A 24,921-nucleotide genomic window follows, 5' to 3' on the forward strand; every position below is an offset into this window, starting at 1 on the left:
ATTTTTCAGAAATACTGAAAGATGCAAAATCACAATCAGAAAAGTAAATGCAAAAACCTCACTTTCTGAATTGTAATCCTGTATAACTAAACCATCTATTCGGACTTAACAAAAGAGTTACTTAACTGTACAGGTCAGTGCAGTGACTCTCTCTCCATTTCATATTTTTGCACATGTTATAAAGGAGAGAATTGTGCAGTTACCTCAAACTCCCCAGTCAGTGAAAGCACATGATCATTTGAGAGGATTTTAATCATTTTGAGGAGTGTAAAATTCAGCACAACAGTTAGTGTCTTATTCAAAATGGGCTATTTTTAAGTGAGAAAATAAGAGAAATTTCACTATGCAAAGCACCCAGAGCTAACAAAAGCCTACATAGAAAGCACTACAGAGGGGGAAAATAGCATTTATTTATAGGCTGCTGTTGAATACAGTTAAAAATAAAGGATGTTTAGGAAAGGAGAAAACTTAGGGATGCTTGATATTAATGATGGTATTTTCCAACTTAATTTTCTCCACAGGAAAAAGTAAAAAGAAGGAAAAATGTAAAAATTCTCATTTGTACCCCCTGATTGAGACGCAGTATTGTCCCTGTGACAAGTATAATGCACAGCCTGTGGGGAACTGGTCAGACTGCATTTTGCCAGAGGGGAAAGTGGAAGTGTTGCTGGGAATGAAGGTACAAGGAGACATCAAGGAATGTGGTCAAGGATATCGTTACCAAGCAATGGCGTGCTACGATCAAAATGGCAGGCTCGTGGAGACATCCAGATGTAACAGCCATGGTAATCCAACTTCTCTTCACTGTTATACATTTGCTGTCTTTGGGGGCGGAGGTAAAATGCAAGTGTATCAGAATGGAGAGAAATGAAAGTTTGCAGGAGTGTGTTCTAAATTGAACCTTAGGGGCACCGCTATGTATGTATTGCTATATCATTTATATGTAACAGGACATTCGGTGGCACTTGTCTTGTTGTCTAGAAGTTGGCAACTAAGTCCCAAAGTTGGTGATAAGGAAGCCTTACATGTAGGCAAAAATGGTGCCAGAAACTTCCCTTGGGGCAGATCCAGAGTCTACTGAATAGGCTCAGCAATCCCCACAAGTCCGTGTACAGAAAAGGAGGGAGGAGAAGAGAAGATTGAATTTAATTTGAGAATAAAGTGTTAAACTAGACAGACTTTTAATAACCGAACTGGCAAGATTTGTGACGTGCCTAAGATATCAAGTGGCAGAGGAGGAAGACTGAAAGCTGCAGTTGGTGAAAACTCAAACATCTCATTTATTCCTCATTAAGCTGAGATTGGCCCAAACAAACAGAAATAGAAAAAGGTACATACACTTTGGAAACTTTTGATTTCCAAACAAACAAAAAATCAAAAAGAAGCTAAAATACTGTGACAATAATTGAATTGCCCAAAGTTTATAAAGAGTGGTTTTGACCAGAGTATGCAGTGAACGCTTTCGTTCTACATCATAATATAGTCAGCCTTAAGCAATATTTCTTCATTCTTTTATGTTAATGTATCTGTCCTTTTATTATGGAATGAGATCAGTTTACAGTGGGTCAGCCTGAATCATGGATGTCACATATTTGCAAACACTGGACAGTGATTCTCCTCTCTTCATGGAGGTGACCTAACAAAGATAAGTTAAATTACTGGGAGAGAGGGATATGGTAGTTACCCTCCAACCTTGCTGAAGTAACTTCTGCTGTTGGAACAGTGCTCCTCCAGTTTTATTATATGGTTCAGAAAACAAGATGAACTAAGAGGACCATCTCACATATATAAGCCATTATGGGGTATCATGGTGACACATTTATGGAATCTCTTAAATCTGTCCCCAAAACAGTTTTCAGAAACCCTGACTTTTATTTTTTACCTTATCTCATAATTACTGTTTTATCAAAGTCTAGTGATATAAGCCCCCATTATGAGTCCATTATGTTGAAGCTCTAGATATAAGTATTTAGCATGCATGCATTGCTATGTTTAAGATTATTCCATGCATTTAGAACAATAACTAAAAAGAGTTTAGTAAGCCTTGAAAAACTTCTGTAAGAGTAATTGAGTTTTTTATTCTCTATATCAAATAACATAGGTGCTATTAATTAGATACCAGGAAAAATGTAAATGCACTTCGCATTCTGAGCTGATATAATAATGTAGAAGGTCATAGTTAGTCATTAAAATGTAAAAGTGAAGATCACTTTAAAAATGTTTCTCCTGAAATGTAGCATGTAAGTGTTTGCTCACATTTTAAATTGTTATGCTTAGTGAATCACCAAGATAATCATTTGTTTTTAACATAACCTTTGAGCTTTCAAAATGACTCATATATTGTCGCTTTTACCTTGACCTGTTAATTAGATGCATGAGAGCTTCAGTAAGACACTTAAGAGTCAATCTTATTTTTAGAAAAAAAAAAAAAACTTTAAAAATATCCTGTGACTCTCACGAAAATGTTTGATCCCTTGAAGAAAATAAAAGTACAGAAAAACTGAAATTGGCCAAAGGCAGTAGACTTTCTGCCTTAGCACTGTCAATTCAAAGCATGAAGAATTCAGTAGTGTATTCTAGAAGAAAAGCACATGTAGAAAAAAAGATGGGTCCCTGGCAGCACTGAACTTCATGGAGCTTGTGAAAGGATCTAAGATGTTTAAGTGAACTGTTACAGTTTAGTTCTTTGTGTCTATCCAACATCACTCCTTTCTCCTTAAATCTGATCTAAGATGGATGTCTAATGGGATGTTTTAGCGTCTACTAACATTTTTACTCAAAGTCTGAGGAAATTGAGTGTCTCTTGCCTGATTTGTTTGGAATTACTGCTGCTGTTCTGTCAATGCCAACAGTGATAGTGGAGTGCTGTCACTTTGATGCTGTATCCTAGGCATGCGCTAACTTGCAGTTTCTATGAGCACTGCCTTTGCTCAGCCAAAGCAGCTTCCAAATGAATGGTGGGAATGGGGTTTAAAGTGGCTTTCAAGAAAGTCTCTTACGGCTTTCAGTTTAAACATAAAATTGATCCCCACGTGCATGCAGTACAAAGACACTAATCCCCTACCCTATTCAATAGTGGCCTTATGGCATTTCTACTTAATCTATGTTATCCATCTGTGGATCATATTATCAGTTATTATACTGATAAAACAGTTTGACTTTCATCAGCTTAAGTATATTATTTTAGGTCATTTCCCATGTGGTCACTTTTTTTTTTTTTAATGTCTGAAACTCGAGGCACAATTCTATTATGTCTGGAATTTCTCATAAGAATAGACTCTGTACTGAAAAGCAATATATTGATACAACAAAAATCAGATCTTAAAGTATACCTTGGGAGTCACATAAGTGTTCATCCATCCTGATATATGGTATTAAATATAGTTCCTGCATAAATGTTGATATATAAATACATTTTTGGCATTTATCCTGATATCATAATACAAATTATGTATATTTACTTTTGGTATGAAATCTTGAATGGTGTCACTATTAGCAACAGATTATAAATCATTAAAAAACCAAATTACACATTTTCTACTTACTGCTAGAATACTCTGAGATCTTAATTAATTGGTTCCCTAGAAATTGATTGCCTTGGCACATAGTACTAGGTACTTCTCAAGTTAATCACTTCTAAAATTTCACAGAACAAGAGGTAGAATTTCTGGAACTTTTTTTTATTATATCATTTAATCTTGATATTTTAAAGAATGTTAGAGGTAACCTAGCTTATGCAAGGTGCACATATACAAGACTTTCATTTAAACATAAGTGATAGAATTTTATTATGCTGCCCCTCAATCCTACCCAGATCTCCCAAAAGCCCTTATTCTGCTCTACTTTTTGTAGTTCAAAAGCATGTATCACTCTATAACATACCATATAATTTACTCATTTATTGTATTTATTATTTATGTTTTATCCTGTACAAAAATGTAGATTGATGAGGGTATCTTGGACTACTTTATTCACTCACAGATCCCAAGCACCTAGAACAGTAGTAGGTGCTCGGTAAATATTTGTAGAATGAATGAATGAGTGAAGAGGTGGAGAGAATTTTTGTAGCTGTATTTTATCCACAATCAGGCTTGGACACTTCCTTTTTTCCAGACGGTGTCCTTCCCTCTGTGTCACAGTTCTGGAATATAATCAAACAGGTCATTGAGAACAACTAAGATCTTTGGAATAAACTATATACATGCCACAAACTTTCTATATGATATTCATCAAATATTTATGCTTCTCTCCTCCTACTAATTGGTAGGTAGAAGAAATAATAGTCACACACCCATTCCACTGAATTAGTCCAGTAATATCGATACTGGTAAGTCTCTTTATTCCAGTTTAAAGCTTATTGTTCAGAATTGCCTGCTTTGTACAACACCAGATTTGGACAACAGCTTAATCTCTTGGTTTATATTAGTAATTGTGACAACTTGCTTTTTCCCAGCCTGTGTTTACAACTTTAATTGGGAGTATGGAATGTTCATTTAATTCTCTTTGTGTCCACTCATCTTTCCTTGAGAAAATAAGGAATAACATTTCTGTTAGATTTATCTCAAAGGAACACTTTGAAGGCAAATTGGATAAAGTGTAAAAATGTCAGATGCTGAAGTCTTGAGCTCTTTGAGTTACATAATTCCTTCCAGACACTTCTCTTCAGTCTTTACTCTCAGCAAATTTGTCTTTGCTCTTCCTTATAGGGAGTTTAAGCCATAATGTACTATCAATAGATATTCTAAAATTGAACTTAATTTTATTTGTGATATGTTATCATCTGTCAATATCAAGTAAGCAGAAAGGCCTATCTGATATGACTGTTCTTCCTGAGCCCCTGCTGTTTAATATACATAGGTCTCCTACCGCCTAAAAGTAATATGTTGCTTTGATACCTATCAAATACCAATTTGGAGAATCCATGAGGAAACTCAAGAATCAGCTATTTGGTTAGATGACTTGTTACCAAATGTTTTCCTAAAGGGCCAGATAGCAAATATTTCAGGCTCTGCAGGCTAAAAAGTCTCTGTAACAACTACCCAATTCTGCAGTTATAGAATGAAAGCAGCCATAGACAATATATGAGTGAATTACACAATTATGTTCCAGTAAAACTTTATTTACAAAAACAGGCTGTTAGCCTGTGCTGTCGTTTGCCAACTAGGATTTAAACCCTTCTTACTCAGAAAGCCATCTACAGAGGAGCAGCATAGGCATCACAGAAAAACCATTGGAAATGCAAAATTCAACCTACACTGCAGACCTTCTGAATGGGAATCTGCATTCTGACAAGATCCCCAGGGGGTTCTATAACACATTTAAAGTTTAAGACTACTTCTCTGGGTCATGCAGACACTCACAGGGTTTGGTAGGGATCATAAGCTTTATTAACCTTGGTGTGAAAGACCTGTGAAGATCATTTCCTAGAGGATCACAGTGTGATGCTGTCTTAGGCAAAATATCTCACAGGAGATAGTTCACTTGCTTACCCGTTGTGGGCAAGAGAACATTAGGGAACTTCTGAAATTTGCAAAGATGTGTCTTTATAAAGTGAATGCCTGTGTAGGTATGATTTTGAAAACAGAATGAGTCTATAGGATCTTCTGTGGAAAGGATATTGGCAAGTTAATGATTGCCCTGAGGAAAGTTTTTTGGTTCAGATAGAGAAATAAGAGAGAGCTCTGGGTTTATTTACTGCTCTATTCATAAGCAGAATACAATATTATATTGAAGAGTTGTGTGCATTTGACTTTGTGCACTCAGTATTCATGATCCAACGACTCTAAAATTCTCAGTACTTTGTACTGCCATTTGACCATCATGCTGGCATTTAAGCAGCTGTACTACTTATTGTAGGTCACATGACACCCTTTTAATTATTTCAGTTTGTCTTTTAACTGTAGTCACTATTGAATTGTTCAGCATAGTTTGTCTAATGCCTTATTAGTGTAAGATTAATTTCCCTTTGACATTAAGTTTTAAATATAATGATTTATATTAATTCTTCCAAGCTTTCTCTTTGCCTAGTATGTTTATGAATGATATTACAGAGAACCTTCTGAACATTAATGAATGGCTTTATCAGTTGGTTTTCTAAGCATCTGTAGGATTCAAAGTATGCCCGTTAAAACTTGGTATTTTGTAAAACCCTTGCTGGCACTCAAAGTCTTTCTTACAGGTTGTTTCATAGGTAGTTTGCACTACAGCACTAAGTATTACAATAAAAAGAAAGCTCTACAAATTTTACAAGTGAAACAAAAGCTTTTTAATAAAATATTTTCATATTATAACTATAGCTGACCCTTATATGGCAGCATTTAACATTACTGCCTAATAGCCTAAGCGATCTACATCCTATTTCACCAGCCTCCCGAAGTTATGATGTGGATGATTTTAAAGCAGGTATCATGTTTAAATGATATCCCTTGATGTTGTAAGGAACTGTAAATACCAGATGCTGCCTTATTCAGTCATAAATTCTAGTATACATGCCACAGGTGTGAGGTTTTTTTTCTATTAGAATTTACAGGAACAAAAAAAGACCATCAACAAAACTTAGAAAAGGAATACATCCTGGGTGTATTTGTGGTACAAGTGCCCAACTGAATTTTTTAAAATTCAGAGAGTACTCAGTCTACAAGTAGATTTTAGTTCAAGAGCATGTACTTTTAAGACATTGTGGAACTCAGGGTACATCTGATAAAAATAATTATGAATATGAGGAGAGTAGATTCTGAGGATAACCTACATGACCACTCAACCATAATATACCTGGAATGTATTCCTTTTTGTAATGGGATTTTATAGAAGATGATATAAGTTTAATATTAGAGGTTAATTAGAAACAAAATTGAGTGAGAAATTGTGCCCTATCGTAGTGGATGCTTGTATTTGAGGAAGAGCATGTTTGATTAAACCAGGGAGAAAAGGCAATAGGGTTTTATAAATAAGCTGAAATGGAGTCCTGATTTCTCTGAAAAGCTTTTTCAGTTGGTGGTATTTTTTTTTAATGTCTAATTCATTTCAGAATTTAAATCTTTCATTTGATAGTACAGATGAAGCTAGTGTTGCTTTTGCAGTCATCATTCACAATTGAGATCTTTTTCCTTTCAAATGTAAAAGACAGGCAGGGAGTGAGGAACAGACTTTTCCTGAAGTAGCAGTTGCAAGTTTAAAGAACCAGGGAAATAAAGAAGGGGCTATTGTGGATATGTGGGTACAAAAAGAAAGCAGGTGTCTAGGGTCGAATTTAAATAAGGTGTGGATAACAGCATTATTTTCTGACAGGATCCCTGAAGGGGGACTATAGAGGTGATGAGGGAGACTTTGTTGGAAATTTTCCTGCAGCTACCATCGTGTTGTGTGTGATGGAAAAACTTCTGGTGTTATCATTTGATTCTGTGTGCTCCATGTCACCGAGACCTCAACTCATCTGTTACTTACTTACAAGGTTTTCAAACTGGGCTCCATGGAGCCCCTCAGGCCAGGCTGTCAAACATAGCCTCCAGAATATCCCATACACCTACTGGGTTTCCAGCTTTTTAGGAAGAAAGTGTTTCACTGCTTAAAATAAATTTAACTGCCAAGAACAATTCATTATTTGCAACAGCAACAAAAAAATTTGTTTATCTTTGCCTTTATCAACAAGTTCTGCTATTATGTTTTACTCCACATCCTTTCTATTGGTCTCTGACCCCGTTTTCCCCTTAATGCCTTAGAGGAAGGATAACACTAATTTCAGTGAAATGGCTAGGAGTGGTAATCTTGCTGATATCTATGATAATGTTATTGATATAATCACAGAGTTGTTCATTACTTGTGTTACAAGGTTTCATAATTCATAAAGATACTGACCCTCATATAGATTCCTGTTACATTAATGTCCTGCAATCCAAAATAATTGTAAAGCTCTCTGTCCCATTAGTTGAGTTTAGTCTCATTCTTAAAACATAGGTCTTAAAACATAGGTCTTTTTCTACTTCAGAGCATCATCAGAATGGTCATGTAGTGAGTAAAGCTTATGCATAAGGAATTTTCTTTGGTAAATGCATGAAGAAGGCACTATATATTAGACATAAGCCATATCAATGGGCTCAAAAAGTAACCTGACCCTTTTCTGCCTCCGCTGCGGCGATGGCGCCAGTGAAAAAGCTTGTGGTGAAGGGGGGCAAAAAAAAGAAGCAGGTCCTGGAGTTTACTCTTGACTGTACCCATCCTGTAGAAGATGGAATCATGGATGCGGCCAATTTTGAGCAGTTTCTTCAGGAAAGAATCAAAGTGAATGGAAATGCTGGGAATCTCGGAGGAGGTATTGTAACAATCGAAAGAAGCAAAAGCAAGATCACTGTAACTTCCGAGGTGCCTTTTTCCAAAAGGTATTTGAAATATCTCACCAAAAAATATTTGAAGAAGAATAATCTCCGTGATTGGTTATGCGTAGTTGCTAACAGCAAAGAAAGTTACGAATTACGTTACTTCCAGATTAATCAAGATGAAGAAGAGGAGGACGATGAGGATTGAAACTCAGTTATCTGGAGTATTTTGTATGAATTCTTAAATAAAATTTAGGAAACAAACAAACAAAAGTAACCTGAGAGCACACCAACACATCTGTGGACATTTGTGGACCTTTTAAAGTTAAATTTGAAAGGAAGATCTGTACTTGTAGTTACTCTTCATGTTTATCCCATTTCTTCGTAGTCGCATTGAAGGCCAATTTAGCCCTTACAGGAGATTTTAGTTAATTTACAGAAAACAAAATGGTATTTTAAAATAGTCATTAAAAAAATGTCAGGAAGTTTATCTGCATAAGTTTCCTCTCCGTTTGCCATAGGTTTGACCTTTAATGCTTTAAAACTTTAAAGTATAAAATAATTTAAAAAGAAACTTTCTTAAGTTTGGGGGTTTTGTTTGTTGACTTTTGCATTTTTTTCCATATCTGGAAATGCACATAAAAGGCCTGATTAAACATTAAAACTCTGTACAGCTCAAAACATGAATCCAGTTTTAATGCATTATAATTACAACATATCATGATGATCTGTTGATCTTTTTCTCACTGGTCCAGGGAGATGCTATAGGAAAAAGTTAATAAGCATAGACTGCAGTGTCTGAGTCAGTCTCCTAGAGATTCACAGTTCATATCAGAAAAAAAAAAAAAAGGAAAGCTCGGGGTGAAGAGACCTGCTTAACGCAACAATTTTCCAACTTATTTGACCGCAGAATGCTTTTTATAAAAATTATGTTTAACACTTACTAGAATCCAGCAAACTAGTGTTTAAAGATTATCCTTTGGAAATACCTCAGTGTCAGTATATGATTCTTGTTGACTGAAAGAACAGTGCCCTGCATTGGATCAAGTTAAAAAAAAATCACTCTACTAAATTTCAAAGTTAATTTATTTCCCGTTATTCCATAATCTGAACACTCCATCAAATATGATGTTTATATTGCTGACAAAGCCCACTTCCAAAGTGGGTTCTTAGAACGTTTTTCTGATTTTTAATATTAGTTAATATTTTAATATTAGTTAAAGTTATAAATGTTAAATTTGGGGTGAAACATCCATAAATGCCTTAATGTATGTAATTATTCCCAAAGTTTTAATTTGGTTGAATAAGTAAACTATAGATACGGGCTCTTTCATAAATAAGTTTACTTCCTTTTTTAATAAAATATACATCTGAAAGTAGAATGCAATTCTGACACTAACCACCTGGATTTGGGCCAAACTTCACAGGTTAGAGGGCTCAGTCCTCTACAAGACTGCTCTCACTTCAGACACTAGCTGTGCACTTTCAGGGTCCCCAGGTCAACCTCACTTCTGACCAGCTGGCTACAGATTTGGGGATTCCCACTACCCCCTCAGGTTCAACAATTCACTGGGACGATTCAGAGAACTCAGGAAAGCACCATTACAATTACAGTTTTATTATAGCAAAAGGATAAAAATCAGAACCAGTTGATAGAAGAGACACATAGACGAGGTCTGGGAAGGTCCCAAACACAAGGCGTCCATGTTGTCTCCCCATGGAGCTAGGAGGCATCACCCTCTTGGCCCATGGATGTGCTTTACCAGCCTGAGCTTCTGTATCCAGAGCTTTCTGGGGGGTCGTGTTATGTAGGCATCAGCTGAATCATTGACCACACAGTTGAACTCAATCCCCTCTCCCCAGAGTTTGGGAGGATATCAAGTGGCTTAAAGTCCCAACCTTTTAAACACATGGTTGGTCTTTGGTTGGTGGTATAATCATACCCCTTCCTTAGACATCTTCTTATCATAATTTCCCATGTAGTCCAAGAGGCCCAACAAGAATAACAAAGATACTCCTATCACTCAGGAAATTTCAGGGCTTAGAGGCTGCCTCCCAGGAATCAGGGAAACAGACCAGCCAAAGTCTTTGTTATACAGCAGAGAGTTTTAGAGTTTGCTATAAGAAATGGCCTTGATGGTGAACTCGTACATAGGTATGCTACCTGAATCTGAAGGTGCCTAGTCATTGGGTAATCTCCCAGTATTGGAATAGCAACAGCTACAAAATCCCACAGCAATTAAAACTAATGTTGAGGGCTTCCCTGGTGGCGCAGTGGTTGGGAGTCCGCCTGCCGATGCGGGGGACACGGGTTCGTGTCCCGGTCTGGGAAGATCCCACATGCCGCAGAGCGGCTAGGCCCGTGAGCCATGGCTGCTGAGCCTGCGCGTCCGGAGCCTGTGCTCCACAATGGGAGGGCCCACAACAGTGAGAGGCCCGTGTACCACAAAAAAAAAAAACAAAAAAAAACAACAACTAATGTTGAGGGCTTCCCTGGTAGCGCAGTGGTTAAGAATCCACCTGACAATGCAGGGGACATGGGTTCAAGCCCTGGTCCGGGAAGATCCCACATGCCATGGAGCAACTAAGCCCATGTGCCACAACTACTGAGCCTGCACTCTAGAGCCCACGAGCCACAACTATTGAAGCCTGTGCGCCTAGAGCCTGTGCTCTGCAATGGGAGAAGCCACCGCAATGAGAAGCCCGTGCACGACATCGAAGAATAGCCCCCGCTCACCACAACTGGAGAAAGCCTGCGTGCAGCAACAAAGACCCAACGCAGCCAAAAGTAAAAAATAAATAAAATTATTTTAAAAAAAAATGTTGAAATTTTCTGAGAAAATCTGTAAGTATTTAGCAGATATGAAGATACGCCTTCATATGTATAAAAAACAAATAAATATAAATGAAATAGCATTTCATTGCGGTTACATAAATTTACCTGAACACTTCACTATGAAAATTTTGATTGCCCAGTGTTGATTCATAACTTTTCATACATTGAATATAAGAATCTGGGTAGAACAGTCGATTATAGGAGTTTGGATATATACAGAGTAGTTTAGTTTCAGCAGCTTTTCAAGTTATCAGTTCTTAATATATATACAAAAGAATATTCTGTTCATTTTGAAAATATTTTTAAATGATATTTTTCAGTATTTTCAAATCCACAGGGACCACAGTAGATAAAGTTCTAGCTAAGTGTTCTTATTCACGATTGCAGTCACGTGCATATAACACACATTTAAGTAGGAGAGATTTTTCAGGTCTCTTTTGAGATTAATCTAGATGTTTCAGATAGAGTGCCAGAGTTGCTCATTCACACAGCTGTAAATCAGAACCAACCAATATTTTCCACGTGCTTTCAAAATGAATTCTTTAATCTATCAACAGTGCACCTTTCTACAGCACAATATAGTAATCGTGAGGGTTGCTGAAAGCTACTTTATCTGCACATTTATAATTCAAATGAATGAGCTGACTGGATATATGTCAAAGGCAGTAAGTCCTCTGGTTGCCACATAAAGCCTGCTAGTGTTCTGTATTCATTTCAACCTGAAAGCAGCCATCAGAATAGATATAGATACAAAAAATAAAATCAGAAGCCACGAGTTTGATTTTTCCATGTGTCAGGTTCAGTATTGAGCTACTAAAGGTTTTTTGTTTTTTTTTTTTTGCGATACGCGGTCCTCTCACTGTTGTGGCCTCTCCTGTTGCGGAGCACAGGCTCCGGACGCGCAGGCTCAGCGGCCATTGCTCACGGGCCCAGCCGCTCCGCGTCATGTGGGATCCTCCCGGACCGGGGCACGAACCCGCGTCCCCTGCATCGGCAGGCGGACTCTCAACCACTGCGCCACCAGGGAAGCCTGCTACTAAAGTTTTAACACCCTAATTGTGAAGTCGTTTATTTTATTCCAGCATTCCTCAGGAGCCATAAATTGCTACAAGATGCCAGCAGTTTATTTAGCCTTAAAACGCTTCAAATGCTTCTGTCTTCTATCCCCCATGATTGTTTGGCGTTAATTGCCCTCACAAATGATCTTAGCAGAGAAGACAGGGGAATGCTTATCTAGCAGTTCACTAGTAGCATTAAGGGTTTTAATTGTACTAGATAAACATGACAGGCAATTATTGAATGTTGTTACACACTAGAAGATTAAAATGGAATGCTAAGCATTATACTCTTTTGCAGTTTTGTCTTTATCTCAGTGCCTAATTTGTATCTTTCAACAATTTAATAGATTGAGTTTTATTTGAGAGACGTCCTCTGGAATACTCTATTGGAAGATCCAACATAAAAATTTTATATCTGCTTACTTGAAAATACAGTGTGAATCAGACTAAAGTCAGACATGACATATTTCACCAATGCCATAATACCTCAACAGATAAAATGGAAAGAAAGAATTTCCTTTTATCTGCTACTCTGAAGTAGTGACATGAAAACTCATGTGATTCTATTTTCAACTATAATTACTGAATAACAAAAAGGTTAGAGGTTTACTTTTGCAGTCATTTTGATCTTTAGCAAGGTGGAAAATGCAATTCTAGAAATATTTCAATAATTTATTACCTTCGAAATACTAGTGTCCTTTATCTAAGCTATTGATAATATTTGGAAATAGTTGGGATTTCTTCTTAATTCATTGTCTTTTACAAACATTAAATAATCTGGTTACAGATGGCATTCATTGGGAAGTGACGTTAGACATTTGTACAGTTTGATTCTATTTCTTAAACTATTCCTATGAAACACAAATTATTACTGGCCCTATCAGGAGTTACATTTTTAAGTATCGCACACTTTATAGATTTATTTACTGGCTGTGTTGATTGAAAAGGAGAATGTTTTTCTCCATATTTTAACTCAAACTAGTGAGCTGGGCTTGTTTTCCCACCTCAAACCATACTTAAAGTCAAAGTATGAGCTTTAAGTAGGTCATGGTAATCTGTTTGAAGAACAGTTATGCTTTTCAAAATTTTGGTAAGCACTATTGTAAAGTACTTTTTCAGTTCTCTATTGGACTTCCCTCTGATTATTATCAATACTCCATTAACATCTTCTTTCTGTCTTCAGTATCTCACAGCTGGCAAAGCCCCGGCTGACACATCTGCCCCCTTGAAGATTCTCTGAGACTAATTCCCACTTTTGAGCATTCTTTCATTGCATCCTGCTCTTCATACCAAATTCATGATCCCATATTTTTAAAAAGTTTTCTTTTATACTTACAATTTGCTGATATAATATGCGTATCCCCTGAGGCATCAAATTCACTCCTAGGAATATGCCTAACAGAAATGCATATGTATGTTCACCAAGAGACATATTCTAGAATGTTCATAGCAGTACAGTTGATAATAGCTTGCCATTGAAAAATACCCAAATGCTCACAAACAATAGAATGAATTAAAAAACCATAATATAGTCACACAGTAGAGTACTATACATTAACTAGAATGAATAATCTTCAACAGCATGCAACATTATGGATGAATCTCACATCACAATGTAGGGTGAAAGAAGGCTAGCACACATGGGTATGTGCTGTATGATTCCATTTACATAAATTTTTTTAAAGTAAAACAGTTCTAGATTGTAAGAAATCAGGGTAGTAGTTGCCCATGTGAGAAGAGGTAGTGATTGGAAGGCAACACAAAAGAGGGTTCTGGAGTAGTGTGGGTTTCATGCATGTGTTCAGTGAACTTTATACTTTTGAAAGATACACTTTTGTGTATCGAGGCTACAATAAGTTTAAAACAGGTGATGTGTATATTTGACAAAAATATAGAAGATAATATAGAGAGAAATATACCACAAAACTACTTCTCACCCAGATTTTGCTGATTCTTCCTGTGTCTTACAACAGAGTTCCTTAATTTCAGTCCTATACACACACACACACACACACACACACACACACACACGAATAAGTACAAGTAAAACTGGTGAAACTTGAATAAACTCAATGGATTGTATCAATCTCAGTATCTGGGTTGAAATTATACTTTAGTTACCATTGTAGGAAACTGGGGAAGGTATGCAGGGGACCTCTCTATACTATTTCTTACAAATATATGTGTCTACAATTAACTTAATAAGAAAATTTTCAATTAAAAAGAGAAGGAGTGATGAATAAACACAAGAAAATATATTAATTTCCAAAAACCAGGCACTATCCCAAAGGAACTGTATTGTAATGTCTGGGGTTGCCAGAAACCTGTACTTTTAACATGTGTTCCAGGTAATTTATAAAGCAAGGCTAGGATATACTATGTAGTAAGTTGGCTAGCTTTTTAACACTGTATCAAGTCAGGACACTTTGGGCACAAGCTTATAGATTAGATCTGTCATACTGGTTTTTAGGTGGTCTTATTTCACTGTAATAAAAGAAATCAGTGTTTGTTGGCTCTCTTTTAAATCTGTCTAGAATAAAAAACTTAGGAATAAGTTTAAGAAAAGAACTTTAGTTCTTTTAGTGTAACTAAAAGACATACACTAAACACTACACACTAAACATGCAAGACATACACTAAACACTACAAAACATCACTGAAAGAAATTAAAGAATACCTAAATAAATGGAAAGAAATTCCATGTACCTGGATTGTTAAGATAGCAATACTCCCAAATTGATCAAGCTATTCAACACAATTCCTATCAAAATCTGCCGTTTGGGGCAAAAATTGACAAGCTGATTCAAAGATGTATGTGGAAATGTAAGGGACCCAAAACTTTCTTGGAAGAAAAAGAACAAAGGAGGACTCAGACTTCCTGATTTCAAAACGTACTACGAAGTGACAGTAATCAAGACAGTGTGGTGCTGGTATAGAGATCAGTGGAGTGATATTTAGAATCCAGATATAAACCCTTACATTTATAGTCAACTGATTATCAACAAGGGTACAAAAACAATTCACTGTAGAAAAAATAGTATTTTCCACAAATGGGCCTGGGGTAACTTGGGAATCACATACAAAGGAATGAAATTGGACTGCCTATGTTTTAACATATACAAAAATAACTCAGAATGAAGCATATACTTAAATATAAGAACTAAAACTATAAAACTCTTAGAAGAAAAAAATGGGTGTAAATCTTTATGTCCTTGGATTAGATAATGGTTTCCTATATAGGACATCAAAGCACAAGCAACCTAAGTAAAAATAGATAAATTGGACTTCATTAACATTTAAAACTTTTTTTCTTCAAAGGACACTAAAATAAAGAAGACATAATAAGTTTTGACAAATGTAGGAATTGGAACACTCATACCTTGCTAGTGTAATCGTAAAATGGCACAGTCACTTTGGAAAACGGTTTGGTACTTCTACAAAAAGTTAAATACACTCCAAGATATATACCCAAGAGAATTGAAAGCTTGTCCATACAGAGACTTGTACACAAATATTCACAGCATTATTCATAATATACAAAATGTGGAAACAACTAAAATGTCCATCAGCTGATGAAAGGATAAAAAAAATATGATATATCTATACAATGGAATGCTATTTGGTCAATAAAAAGGAATGAAGTACTAACACATGCTATACCATAGAAAAATCCAGAAAACATTACATTAAATGAAAGAAGCCAATCATAAAACATAATGTTTGATTTCATTTTATAAATTGTTCAGAATAGGTGAATTCTTAGAGATATAAAGTAGATTAGTGGTTGCCAGGGAGGGGAAAATGGGAAATGACTGCTAATAGGTATAGGGTTTCTTTCTGTGGTAATGAAAATGTTCTGAAACTAGATGGTGGTCATGGTTGCATAACTCAGACTCTATTAAAGACCAGAACGTGAGCTGATTTTTATAGTGTATAAATTGTATCTCAATAAAATTTTTAAAAATCTACCTAGAGTTCCTAGTATAAGTTGTTTACATTATAATGATTTTCAAAATTGAATCTTTGATGTTGATGTAAAATGGTAAGAGCAGAGTGTTTTCTTGTTTCAAGAACAACCACTCCCCATAGTATGACAGACGACAACATTCGACTCTTGACCAGAGGAATTTTGCTCTTTCCACTTACTTGCCTTGAGAACAATAGTGATAAACTGATACTGTGAAATGCCAAGTTGGTAGTGAGGGACTGGTCAAGGAAAATGCTCCCATTTCTCAAAATAAATCTGTAGACTCTTAAGTTAATTGTGAGATTTGATGGAATGAGTACTAGACTAGACCTCAGAAATCCTATCCCTATCTCTTACTGTGTGACCTTGCACTTGTCAGTTATCTCTCTGTATTTGTTTTCTTATCTGTCCAGTAGAGCATCAGTACATGCCCAATACATTTATAATATCTGCAAGAGAATCAAATGAATACAAGGTATGAAGGTGCTTTGAAATTGACAGCACTATAGAAATATGAGGCATTGTTTATTTAATATCCTTCATTTTTCTTCCTCAGACTTGATTTTCAATGAAGGGGAACCATAAGGTGCTAAGTTAAATGGTTCCTTTTGAATATTGGTTGAGAGGGTCTGGCTTTCTTCTTGAGGAAGAATGTTGCATGGACTCAGCCACTTGAACTTGTGTGACATTAACAGATAGGATTTTATAGAAAACTGTTAAAATTTTTTTTAATCTATCAGTCTGGCCACATGAGAATGATATGGCAGCAGACAGGTTATTGTCAATTAAACACGAGCTGTCAGGAAGTCAGAAATGTTGAAATATGGTGAGCATGAATCCTAAGCAGATCATATGACAGCTGCTCAGCTGTTATTTTAACAGAGTGACTGTATGTATGTGTTATTTTCCTGCAGAATTTAATTTGAGTCCCTAACGACAGAGACATCTCTGCATTTGCATGTTGCTGTCAAGTCAAACTTGGACCTTCTAAACGAGCTAGAATGGTGGGTAGTAATAGGCAAGTGACATGTGGAGGAGATGGCTCTTGTCTCGTTTTCCTCCACTCAGGTTACATTGAAGAGGCCTGCATCATCCCCTGCCCCTCAGACTGCAAGCTCAGTGAGTGGTCCAATTGGTCACGCTGCAGCAAGTCCTGTGGGAGTGGCGTGAAGGTTCGGTCTAAATGGCTGCGTGAAAAACCCTATAATGGAGGAAGACCATGCCCGAAACTGGACCATGTCAACCAGGTATTTTCTACCATTGGGAACATTGTAAAATATTTTCTAGGTGCACAATAATCTTTTTTTAATCCAAAATAGAGAAGAATAAATAATAGACCCAGAATAAGAAATCTGACCCACTTTATCTTTAGAATGCCTGAGTAAATTATTAAAATCCCAAATCAGATAGATGATCTCTGTATTCTCAAGAGATTTATTTAGTACACTGTATATGTATATGCATATTAATATAATTCAATGGAAATAAAAACAAAATCTACTTTTGAAATACTGTTAAGGTATTTAATCTGTTATTATACGATAATTTGTGCGCTGAGAGCAAGATTGTCTTTTTCTGATAGATCCGCTAGACTCTCAGAAAAGACATCTTAGTTACCAAGTACATAAATTAAAATCAAAGAAAGTACATGGGTTTGGGTCTAAAATTGGGAAATATATTCTGTACATTTACTTAAGTTTGTTCAATATGAAATATGTTAAGAACAAAGAAATATACTGGACTTCCTGGTGGTGCAGTGCTTAAGAATCCGCCTGCCAATGCAGGGGACACGGGTTCGAGCCCTGGTCCAGGAAGATCCCACATGCCGTGGAGCAACTAAGCCCATGCGCCACAACTACTGAGCCTATGCTCTAGAGTCCGCAAGCCACAACTACTGAGCCCGCATGCCACAACTACTGAAGCCAGTGCGCCTAGAGTCCACGCTCTGCAACAAGAGAAGTCACCGCAATGAGAAGCCCTTGCGCCGCAACGAAGAGTAGCCCCCGCTCACTGCAGCTAGAGAAAGCCCACTCACAGCAACAAAGACCCAACGCAACCAAAAATAAACATATATAAATAAAATAAATAAATTTTAAAAAAAGAAAAAAAATATAAAAATGGCATCAAAGTAACCGTATGTTAATCTATCAATTTGGTGATTGGCCTTTTCAGTCTTATGTGGAACTTTGACTTCGGATGCACACCTTGTTAGCGGCAGTTCATAGCTGTTACTCGTGTTCCATTGGAAATAAAATGTCTAATGGGGAGAATTGTGACTAGTTTAATGTAATATAAGATTCATCAGACAGTTATTGCCGTGTTTGGCCTACATGTGAATTAACAAAGAGTGAATTTCACACAATATGTGTAGGTATTAAGATGTATGTTTAAAGTTAAGTCACAAATGAACCAATTCATATGTATGAACTAACCTTAAATATGTAGGTATGTCTCATACACACATAGATTTTCTAATTTTAATCTCCAAACACACTGCTTACCCATACGTTTGCCTTCCCAAATTAATCTAAATTTGTTCATCACAATAAAAGTAAATTATAGAGAAAATAAAAATAACTTTTGAATAAATCGATTAAGGGCCAAGAAAGTGGAGAATTAAATTGCATAGAAAGTACGCCAAAAGAATGTTGATTTTTCCCCCAAAGAAAAATTGCTGAACTTGCCCTTAAATACAACTGAAGGTGAATAATATACTGCACTGCTGCCATCTACTGGTAATCGAGCTTCTCTGTCCTAATGAATATTTCCAAAGAAGAAAATGCATGACCCCGATTAAACAGAATAAGTGAAATGTAATGTTTATAATACAAAAGAATATTATTCTACAAGTTTTGAAATCTTGAATTTCCAATAGTAAATTTAAATTTTAATAAATTTTTATCCATGATTCAAATAAATTCTACACGTTTTCATACCTTTAGTGTGTATGTGAACAGCCAGATTTTAAAATTAAAATGAGCTATGTTTGCCTTAGCATTTTTTAAATAGTGAATTTGAAGAAGTTCAAATTGGTTGTACCAAGTTGTCCTTGCTTAAAAACTCTTTAACCTAAGCCATTTCTCTGTCACTCTGATATAATCTAATGCAGAGTATGATAAGGACATCTGAGTATTTGTTATCAGCCTACTGGTGGTATATTGAGACATGAACAATGGAAAAATCAAAGCTAAAACAAGAAATAAGAGATTCCTGAATCTTTGACTTTGAGCACAAATGCTCTACATTAAAAAATAGAAACTTCTAGGGATTTATTTGTTAGTAAAATGTTAGGAAAGTAAAGAATATGCAAAGGTTTGTGTAAGTGTTGAAAATTGTAAATCATATAGATTTTTACTGCAGTTATATGTTCCTCAGTAATTAAGTCATACTTTGCCTTGGAAATGATCGCTGAGGTTCCATTTTCCAGTTGAGAAAGCAAATCCCCATTTCCTCAGAAATATGGGTGGATGGATGGATTAAAATCAATATATCAGTCAGTCAGTCAGTCAGTCTATAGATAGTCCACTCACAATTTGAACCACAAGATATTTGCAGTCATATATTGATTCCCCCTATACGTATTTTGATGTCTACTCAGTTTGATTTCTTCATCCTGCCCATCAAATCCTTTCCTTAACTTGCTGTTTGCAATACTCATTTGTGTATCTTAATTTTAAACAGTAATAAGGAATTGGTTTTTCTCTTTTAAGGTCTAAGAAAGATGTTCTAATCATTTACCAAAAAAACCCCACCTTTTATATATGGGTAATATTTGAAACTTAGAACATGAGTTCTTCTCATCAAATATACTTATCTTTGTTTAATTTATCTTTGTTTCTCTCTCTTTTCTTCATTCCTGGTGAACACTACTCCAGGCCCAGGTAAGAACTTTTAAACCTCATCGTTCATAATAGAGTGCTGTTTGTTTTCATTTTACTCCTGACATCAGAGAATGTATTTCTTTTCCTGCTATTTCTCTTATCTTTTATAGGGAAAAACATGTTTTCCATAAAATTTTTCTTCTGCAGCTATTCCCTTTGTTTTCCTAGCATATTACATGTGTTTTCTCATTTTACTATCAGGGCCTAAGGTACAGGGATAGTGGAGAACAAGCCTAATTCACCACCCTTGAAAAGGCAATGACCCCTCCTGTTAACGGTCGCATGCTTCTCGGAGAGGCAGAGGTGCAGGTGCGCTCAAAGCGGTAGCAGGAGGTGGCTCTGAACTGATTTGTGTTCACTCCAGTGAAGGAGATTAAAATGAAAGCCATCAAAGGATTAGGAAAGGTGGCATCTTCCCTTCAGTTGTTCCCTTCTCCACAACTTGTAGGGTAATATTTTACTAAATACTAAAATAGTATTTAGTCCTATTTTAATACAGCACCCAATGTGAAGGTGATAACTTACGACAGTAATTACAGATTCTCACTCCAACAGTGCACACTTTTTATTCCTATGTGGAATAGGTCCACTTTATTCACTTTACTTGGATGTTTAGTAAAACTAAAATTTGCACAAAAGAATGGCTCCAGAGGACTATTTAAATCTATATTTTCTGGAATTAAATAGTTATATGAAATATTCACGTAGCTTGTGTGTGTGTGTATGTAAAATAGGAAATAAGAGTTATCATAGACTTTGAAATGATTTTAAGAGAGACATTTTTCTTTAATGGTTAAGTCAGCTCTGTTGCAGTGGATTATGGTCCTTCTTTTCATTTATTTAGTCATTCTTCTTTCTCATTGAGAAAAGAGCATAATTGGTTCATTGTGCTAAAAATCCTGAAACAGCCAACCACACCACCCCAGACCTGGGGCTGCAAGCCTTTATGGGCACCAGAGCAGAGACAATTTGCTTTATTTTATGTGGCCCTCACCGCTTTGTACCTGTGTAATATGAGACCAATTTCAGACCTTGCTTCCAAGGTTTAGTTAGTTTTAAGATAGCTTTATTTCATATTATTTATCTTCTAATTTAGTTTCATATATGGAATACACACACAAAATTCTTATTGGTATACATACTTATTTGGAAAACAGGCCAAATTAAACTTATTTGAAAACAGCTTTTATATGCTTACTTAATTCATTAATTCTTTTATTCATTTATTCATCTTACTCAACAAATCTCTGTAGAATGCCTGACATATGAGCAAGCATCCTGGGCTAAGTATTGAAGACACATGAAACTGTGAACAGGACATATGGCCCAGGAAATTACAATACTGTGTGGTAAGGGTCAGTCTAGGAAAGTACGGAATGTGTCTGATGTGGTCCATGAGGTCCAATCTCCAGCTGCAATGTGATAGAGGAGCAGCACAATACAACACAGCCGTACCCTTCACTGCTAGAACTCTCAAGAGATCCTCTATATTCCTGTTTTAGAATAATGAACAGTAAAGGAAAGGCTTCAGAGTAGCTAAACAAGAATATCATGATAACTGTGATATGAAGTGTTCCCACTTACCTCATGGGGTTCCGTGAGGTGAGGTCATTGAGAACCGTGTGTGTTTCAGGTGTATGAGGTCGTCCCTTGCCACAGTGACTGCAGCCAGTACGTATGGGTTACAGAGCCATGGAGCATCTGCAAGGTGACCTTTGTGAACATGCGGGACAACTGTGGAGAGGGCGTGCAAACCCGAAAAGTGAGGTAAGGCCAAGCCTAGTTACACAGAGAAGCAAAGGCACAGCCACCTCCCGATTTCTCATGTGCCAACATGAGCTTGCCCTCCTCCCAATCTCCTGAATGAAATTGTCTTCAATTTTATTTTTATGGAGTCTCTGTTCGTAGAAAACTCTAAAGGGATCTGCTTGCAGCAGCAGTGTATCATCCTCTGCCTTCTGATTTTAGGAAGCTTTGCTTCAAGGTACTCTTGCAGGGAAAGGGCTGCATATTGAATGTGAGGTGAATGAATGCAGATTTTCCAACCCCAGTAACTTCTTCCTTAAAGGTCAAATATATTTCTAACTGTATCTTAGTGATAATCTTTTGTAAACTCTTTATCCTTTGTATCAAACTGGCTATCTTTTGAATACTCTCATCTGCTCTAGGAAGCCTTCCCTAAACCTCCCCGCTGGCTAGTGCCTCTCATTTGTTTTCTGAACCACACTGTCCGGTAGGGCAGCCACTAGCCACGTGTGACTGTTTCACTTTACATCTATTGAAATTAAATAAAATGCATTTCCTCAGTCACACTAGACACATTCTAAGTGCTCGATAGCCAGAGGTGGCTAGTGGCAATTCTGTGAGACAGCACAGTATTTACATTGTCATAGAAAGCTCTACTGAGCAGCCTTGTTCTATAATACCCCACATACCCCTCACTGTTTTGAAAGATCCATCCACATGTCTGTCCCCTTTATTAAATCCTGTTTCTCCAAACTGAGACCCTGTCATATTCACAGAACTTCCCTAAAACCTAATACAATTAAATTATTGTAATAATCGTAATACAATTAAATTAACTCATTAACTTATCCCTACACCATCTACATATGATCCTTAAGGGTCTCAAACCTGGGAAACAAGTATATGAGGCTTTATTATCTCCACTTTACAGAGTAGATTCAGAAGTACTTACTAAGTACTGTGCTGAGAGCGCACACCTAGTAAAGTGACAGTGGCATTCAAACTCAAGTCTCTTGTCACTCTTTAACTACAACCAGTTTCTTCTAACTCTGCTGAGTGACACACAGTAAAGAAAAACATACAAACATCCAAAACCTGACAACTGTTGTGAAGAATCCCATTCTCACTCATGACATAATTTTTCATGAATTTAAGATTCCTATTTCTTAATCTGTTTCAATAGGAAAGTAGAACAAGTTAACGTTTATATCATAAAACCTTGGCACACTATGTAAAACATTTCTTCCAGTAAAAATAGTCTCTATCTCTTTTTTCAAAAGCCCATCTGAACTCTCAAGTTATTTTACGGAGTAACTTTTAAAGGTGGATGAGGTGGGGTGGAGGTAATGAGTTAATAGGGAAACAGGGAAGAAAAAGACAGAGATTCTGTTTTCTACCAATCTTCTGCCAAATTTAAAATTTCTCTTTCAAATATAAAAATATTTTTCTTATATTAAAAATTTGATCAGGTTGTGTTTTTTGTTATTAAAAAAATTATAATAATGAACTTCTTTCGGCTTTCCCTTCGGCTGTGTATATGTTGCTGCTTTTTGCTTTGTGAATAGGTAGGTATTCTCAACATTTCCACACACATCTTAAACACAGTAACTTTTCTAGGCAACTTATTTTTCCAGTAAACATTTTTAATGCAAACAGAGAAAATAGAAGATCAGTATTGATTGGAATTTCTGATTGTGTAATAATGTTTCTTTCTTTATTCAGTAGTATACCTCCCAAACCTTACCCTCTGCTAATTAAGGTCAAATGTCCTGTTAGATGCAAGCATTGGGTGACATTTCAGGACAGAAGAGTCTATAAGAGGGCAGGTTTCAAAATATCTCATTCTTTCTCTTTTAGGATGGTGTGACATCAAAGACTGAGTAATAGTAGTGGTTTGCCCTGCTGGGAAGGAATATTTTTTCACTAACATTTTTGTAGAATTGCCAGCACATGATGATAATAAAAACCAAACAGATTTGGTTATTTCTGTTGTTGCTTTTGAATTTTCTGCAGGCAATGCACCCCCTTATTGCTACAACTGTGGTGGGCATCTGGGCCCACCCTTGGCCTCCAACTTGGTGGCTGTTTTCTAAAATAGTTCAGTATTTTCACAGCATAATCCCTTCTCCTATGGAAAGGAGAAAAGGCCAGGAATTTGAAGAAAGCAAATGAACTTAAAGTGCTTCCCTTTGGGCTCAAGACTTGATCCAAATATGTATTCTATTCTGCAGTGACAAAAGTATCATTAATACTAACTCAAATAAATAAAACATAATCTGAATGTCAACAAGAAGGGTTTTTTAGCAATTGTGGCACATTCAAAAGATGGAATTCAAATGTAATCATTAAAAATTATGTCTTAGAAACACAGTTAATAACACAAAAAGATTTTTATAATGTATTGTTGATGTTTTTCCTAAATGGTACAGATAGTAGGTGAAGTTTGCTCCTGTTTAATGAAATGAAAATATATGTTTAAATATAGTAGTCTGTTAAGAGTGGTTATTCTGATAGAATGTAGTGAATTTGTATTATTTCTTGTGATTTTCCTAAAATGAATCTATTACCTGTATAGTAAAAATCGAAGGAAAAGAAATACCTTTGAAAACAAAGTTTTATGCACATAACTACTTAATAGAGTATTGAACATCTGTCCTTAACTTTGAATCAATAGGTAATTTTGCAAGTTAATCCTTGTACATCATGTCAGGGCCTCACATTAATGTAATCTTTTCTTAGCAAATCCAACTTTGGAGATTGAACTGTCCCGTCTGCTCCATCCTCTCATAGCTGCTGTCAACAGAACATTTTTAAAATGCCACTGAAGCTAGAACTTTTTTCCTGGGAAACTAAAATTCTCCCAGAGAAATTTATAATTTATTTTTTTCCTTCAACAATGAAACTATATAAATGTCTGTCTATATTTGCATATTTTTGTGATTACCTTTTATATATTCAGTATCAAAAAAAATGCAGAGGTGGGTATTTGTGTGGCTATTTTTCCAGGTTACAAACCCAGTTAAGACATAACCAACAGCTTAGTTTTCCAGTCTTTGAATGCATTCCACAGGAAAACCACATTTCGCTTAAAATTAGCAGCACTGTATAGAAACGTGATTCT

At 36.1% G+C, this 24,921-nt stretch overlaps 2 protein-coding genes across 2 annotated transcripts in view; both read left to right on the forward strand.

Moving 5' to 3' along the window:
- Positions 1-24,921, forward strand: part of THSD7A (thrombospondin type 1 domain containing 7A) — a 459,010-nt gene that overhangs the window by 401,291 nt on the left and 32,798 nt on the right. The window contains exons 13-15 of the mRNA XM_082846599.1: positions 522-785; positions 17,242-17,420; positions 21,688-21,821. Of these exons, the coding sequence (XP_082702725.1) occupies positions 522-785; positions 17,242-17,420; positions 21,688-21,821 (577 nt within the window). The remainder of the gene's footprint in view (positions 1-521; positions 786-17,241; positions 17,421-21,687; positions 21,822-24,921) is intronic.
- On the forward strand, positions 8,113-8,648 carry LOC309966205 (large ribosomal subunit protein eL22-like). The gene has a single exon (XM_082846178.1). The coding sequence runs from the start codon at positions 8,134-8,136 to the stop codon at positions 8,518-8,520; it is 387 nt and encodes a 128-aa protein (XP_082702304.1). The 5' UTR covers positions 8,113-8,133; the 3' UTR covers positions 8,521-8,648.

The sequence above is a fragment of the Leucopleurus acutus genome (genome assembly GCF_964270905.1).
Source record: "Leucopleurus acutus genome assembly, chromosome: 9".
Lineage (NCBI taxonomy): Eukaryota > Metazoa > Chordata > Mammalia > Artiodactyla > Delphinidae > Leucopleurus > Leucopleurus acutus.

Coding starts and splice junctions, on each gene's coding strand:
- LOC309966205 (XM_082846178.1), top strand. CDS start 8,134: ATGGCGCCAGTGAAAAAGCTTGTGGTGAAGGGGGGCAAAAAAAAGAAG.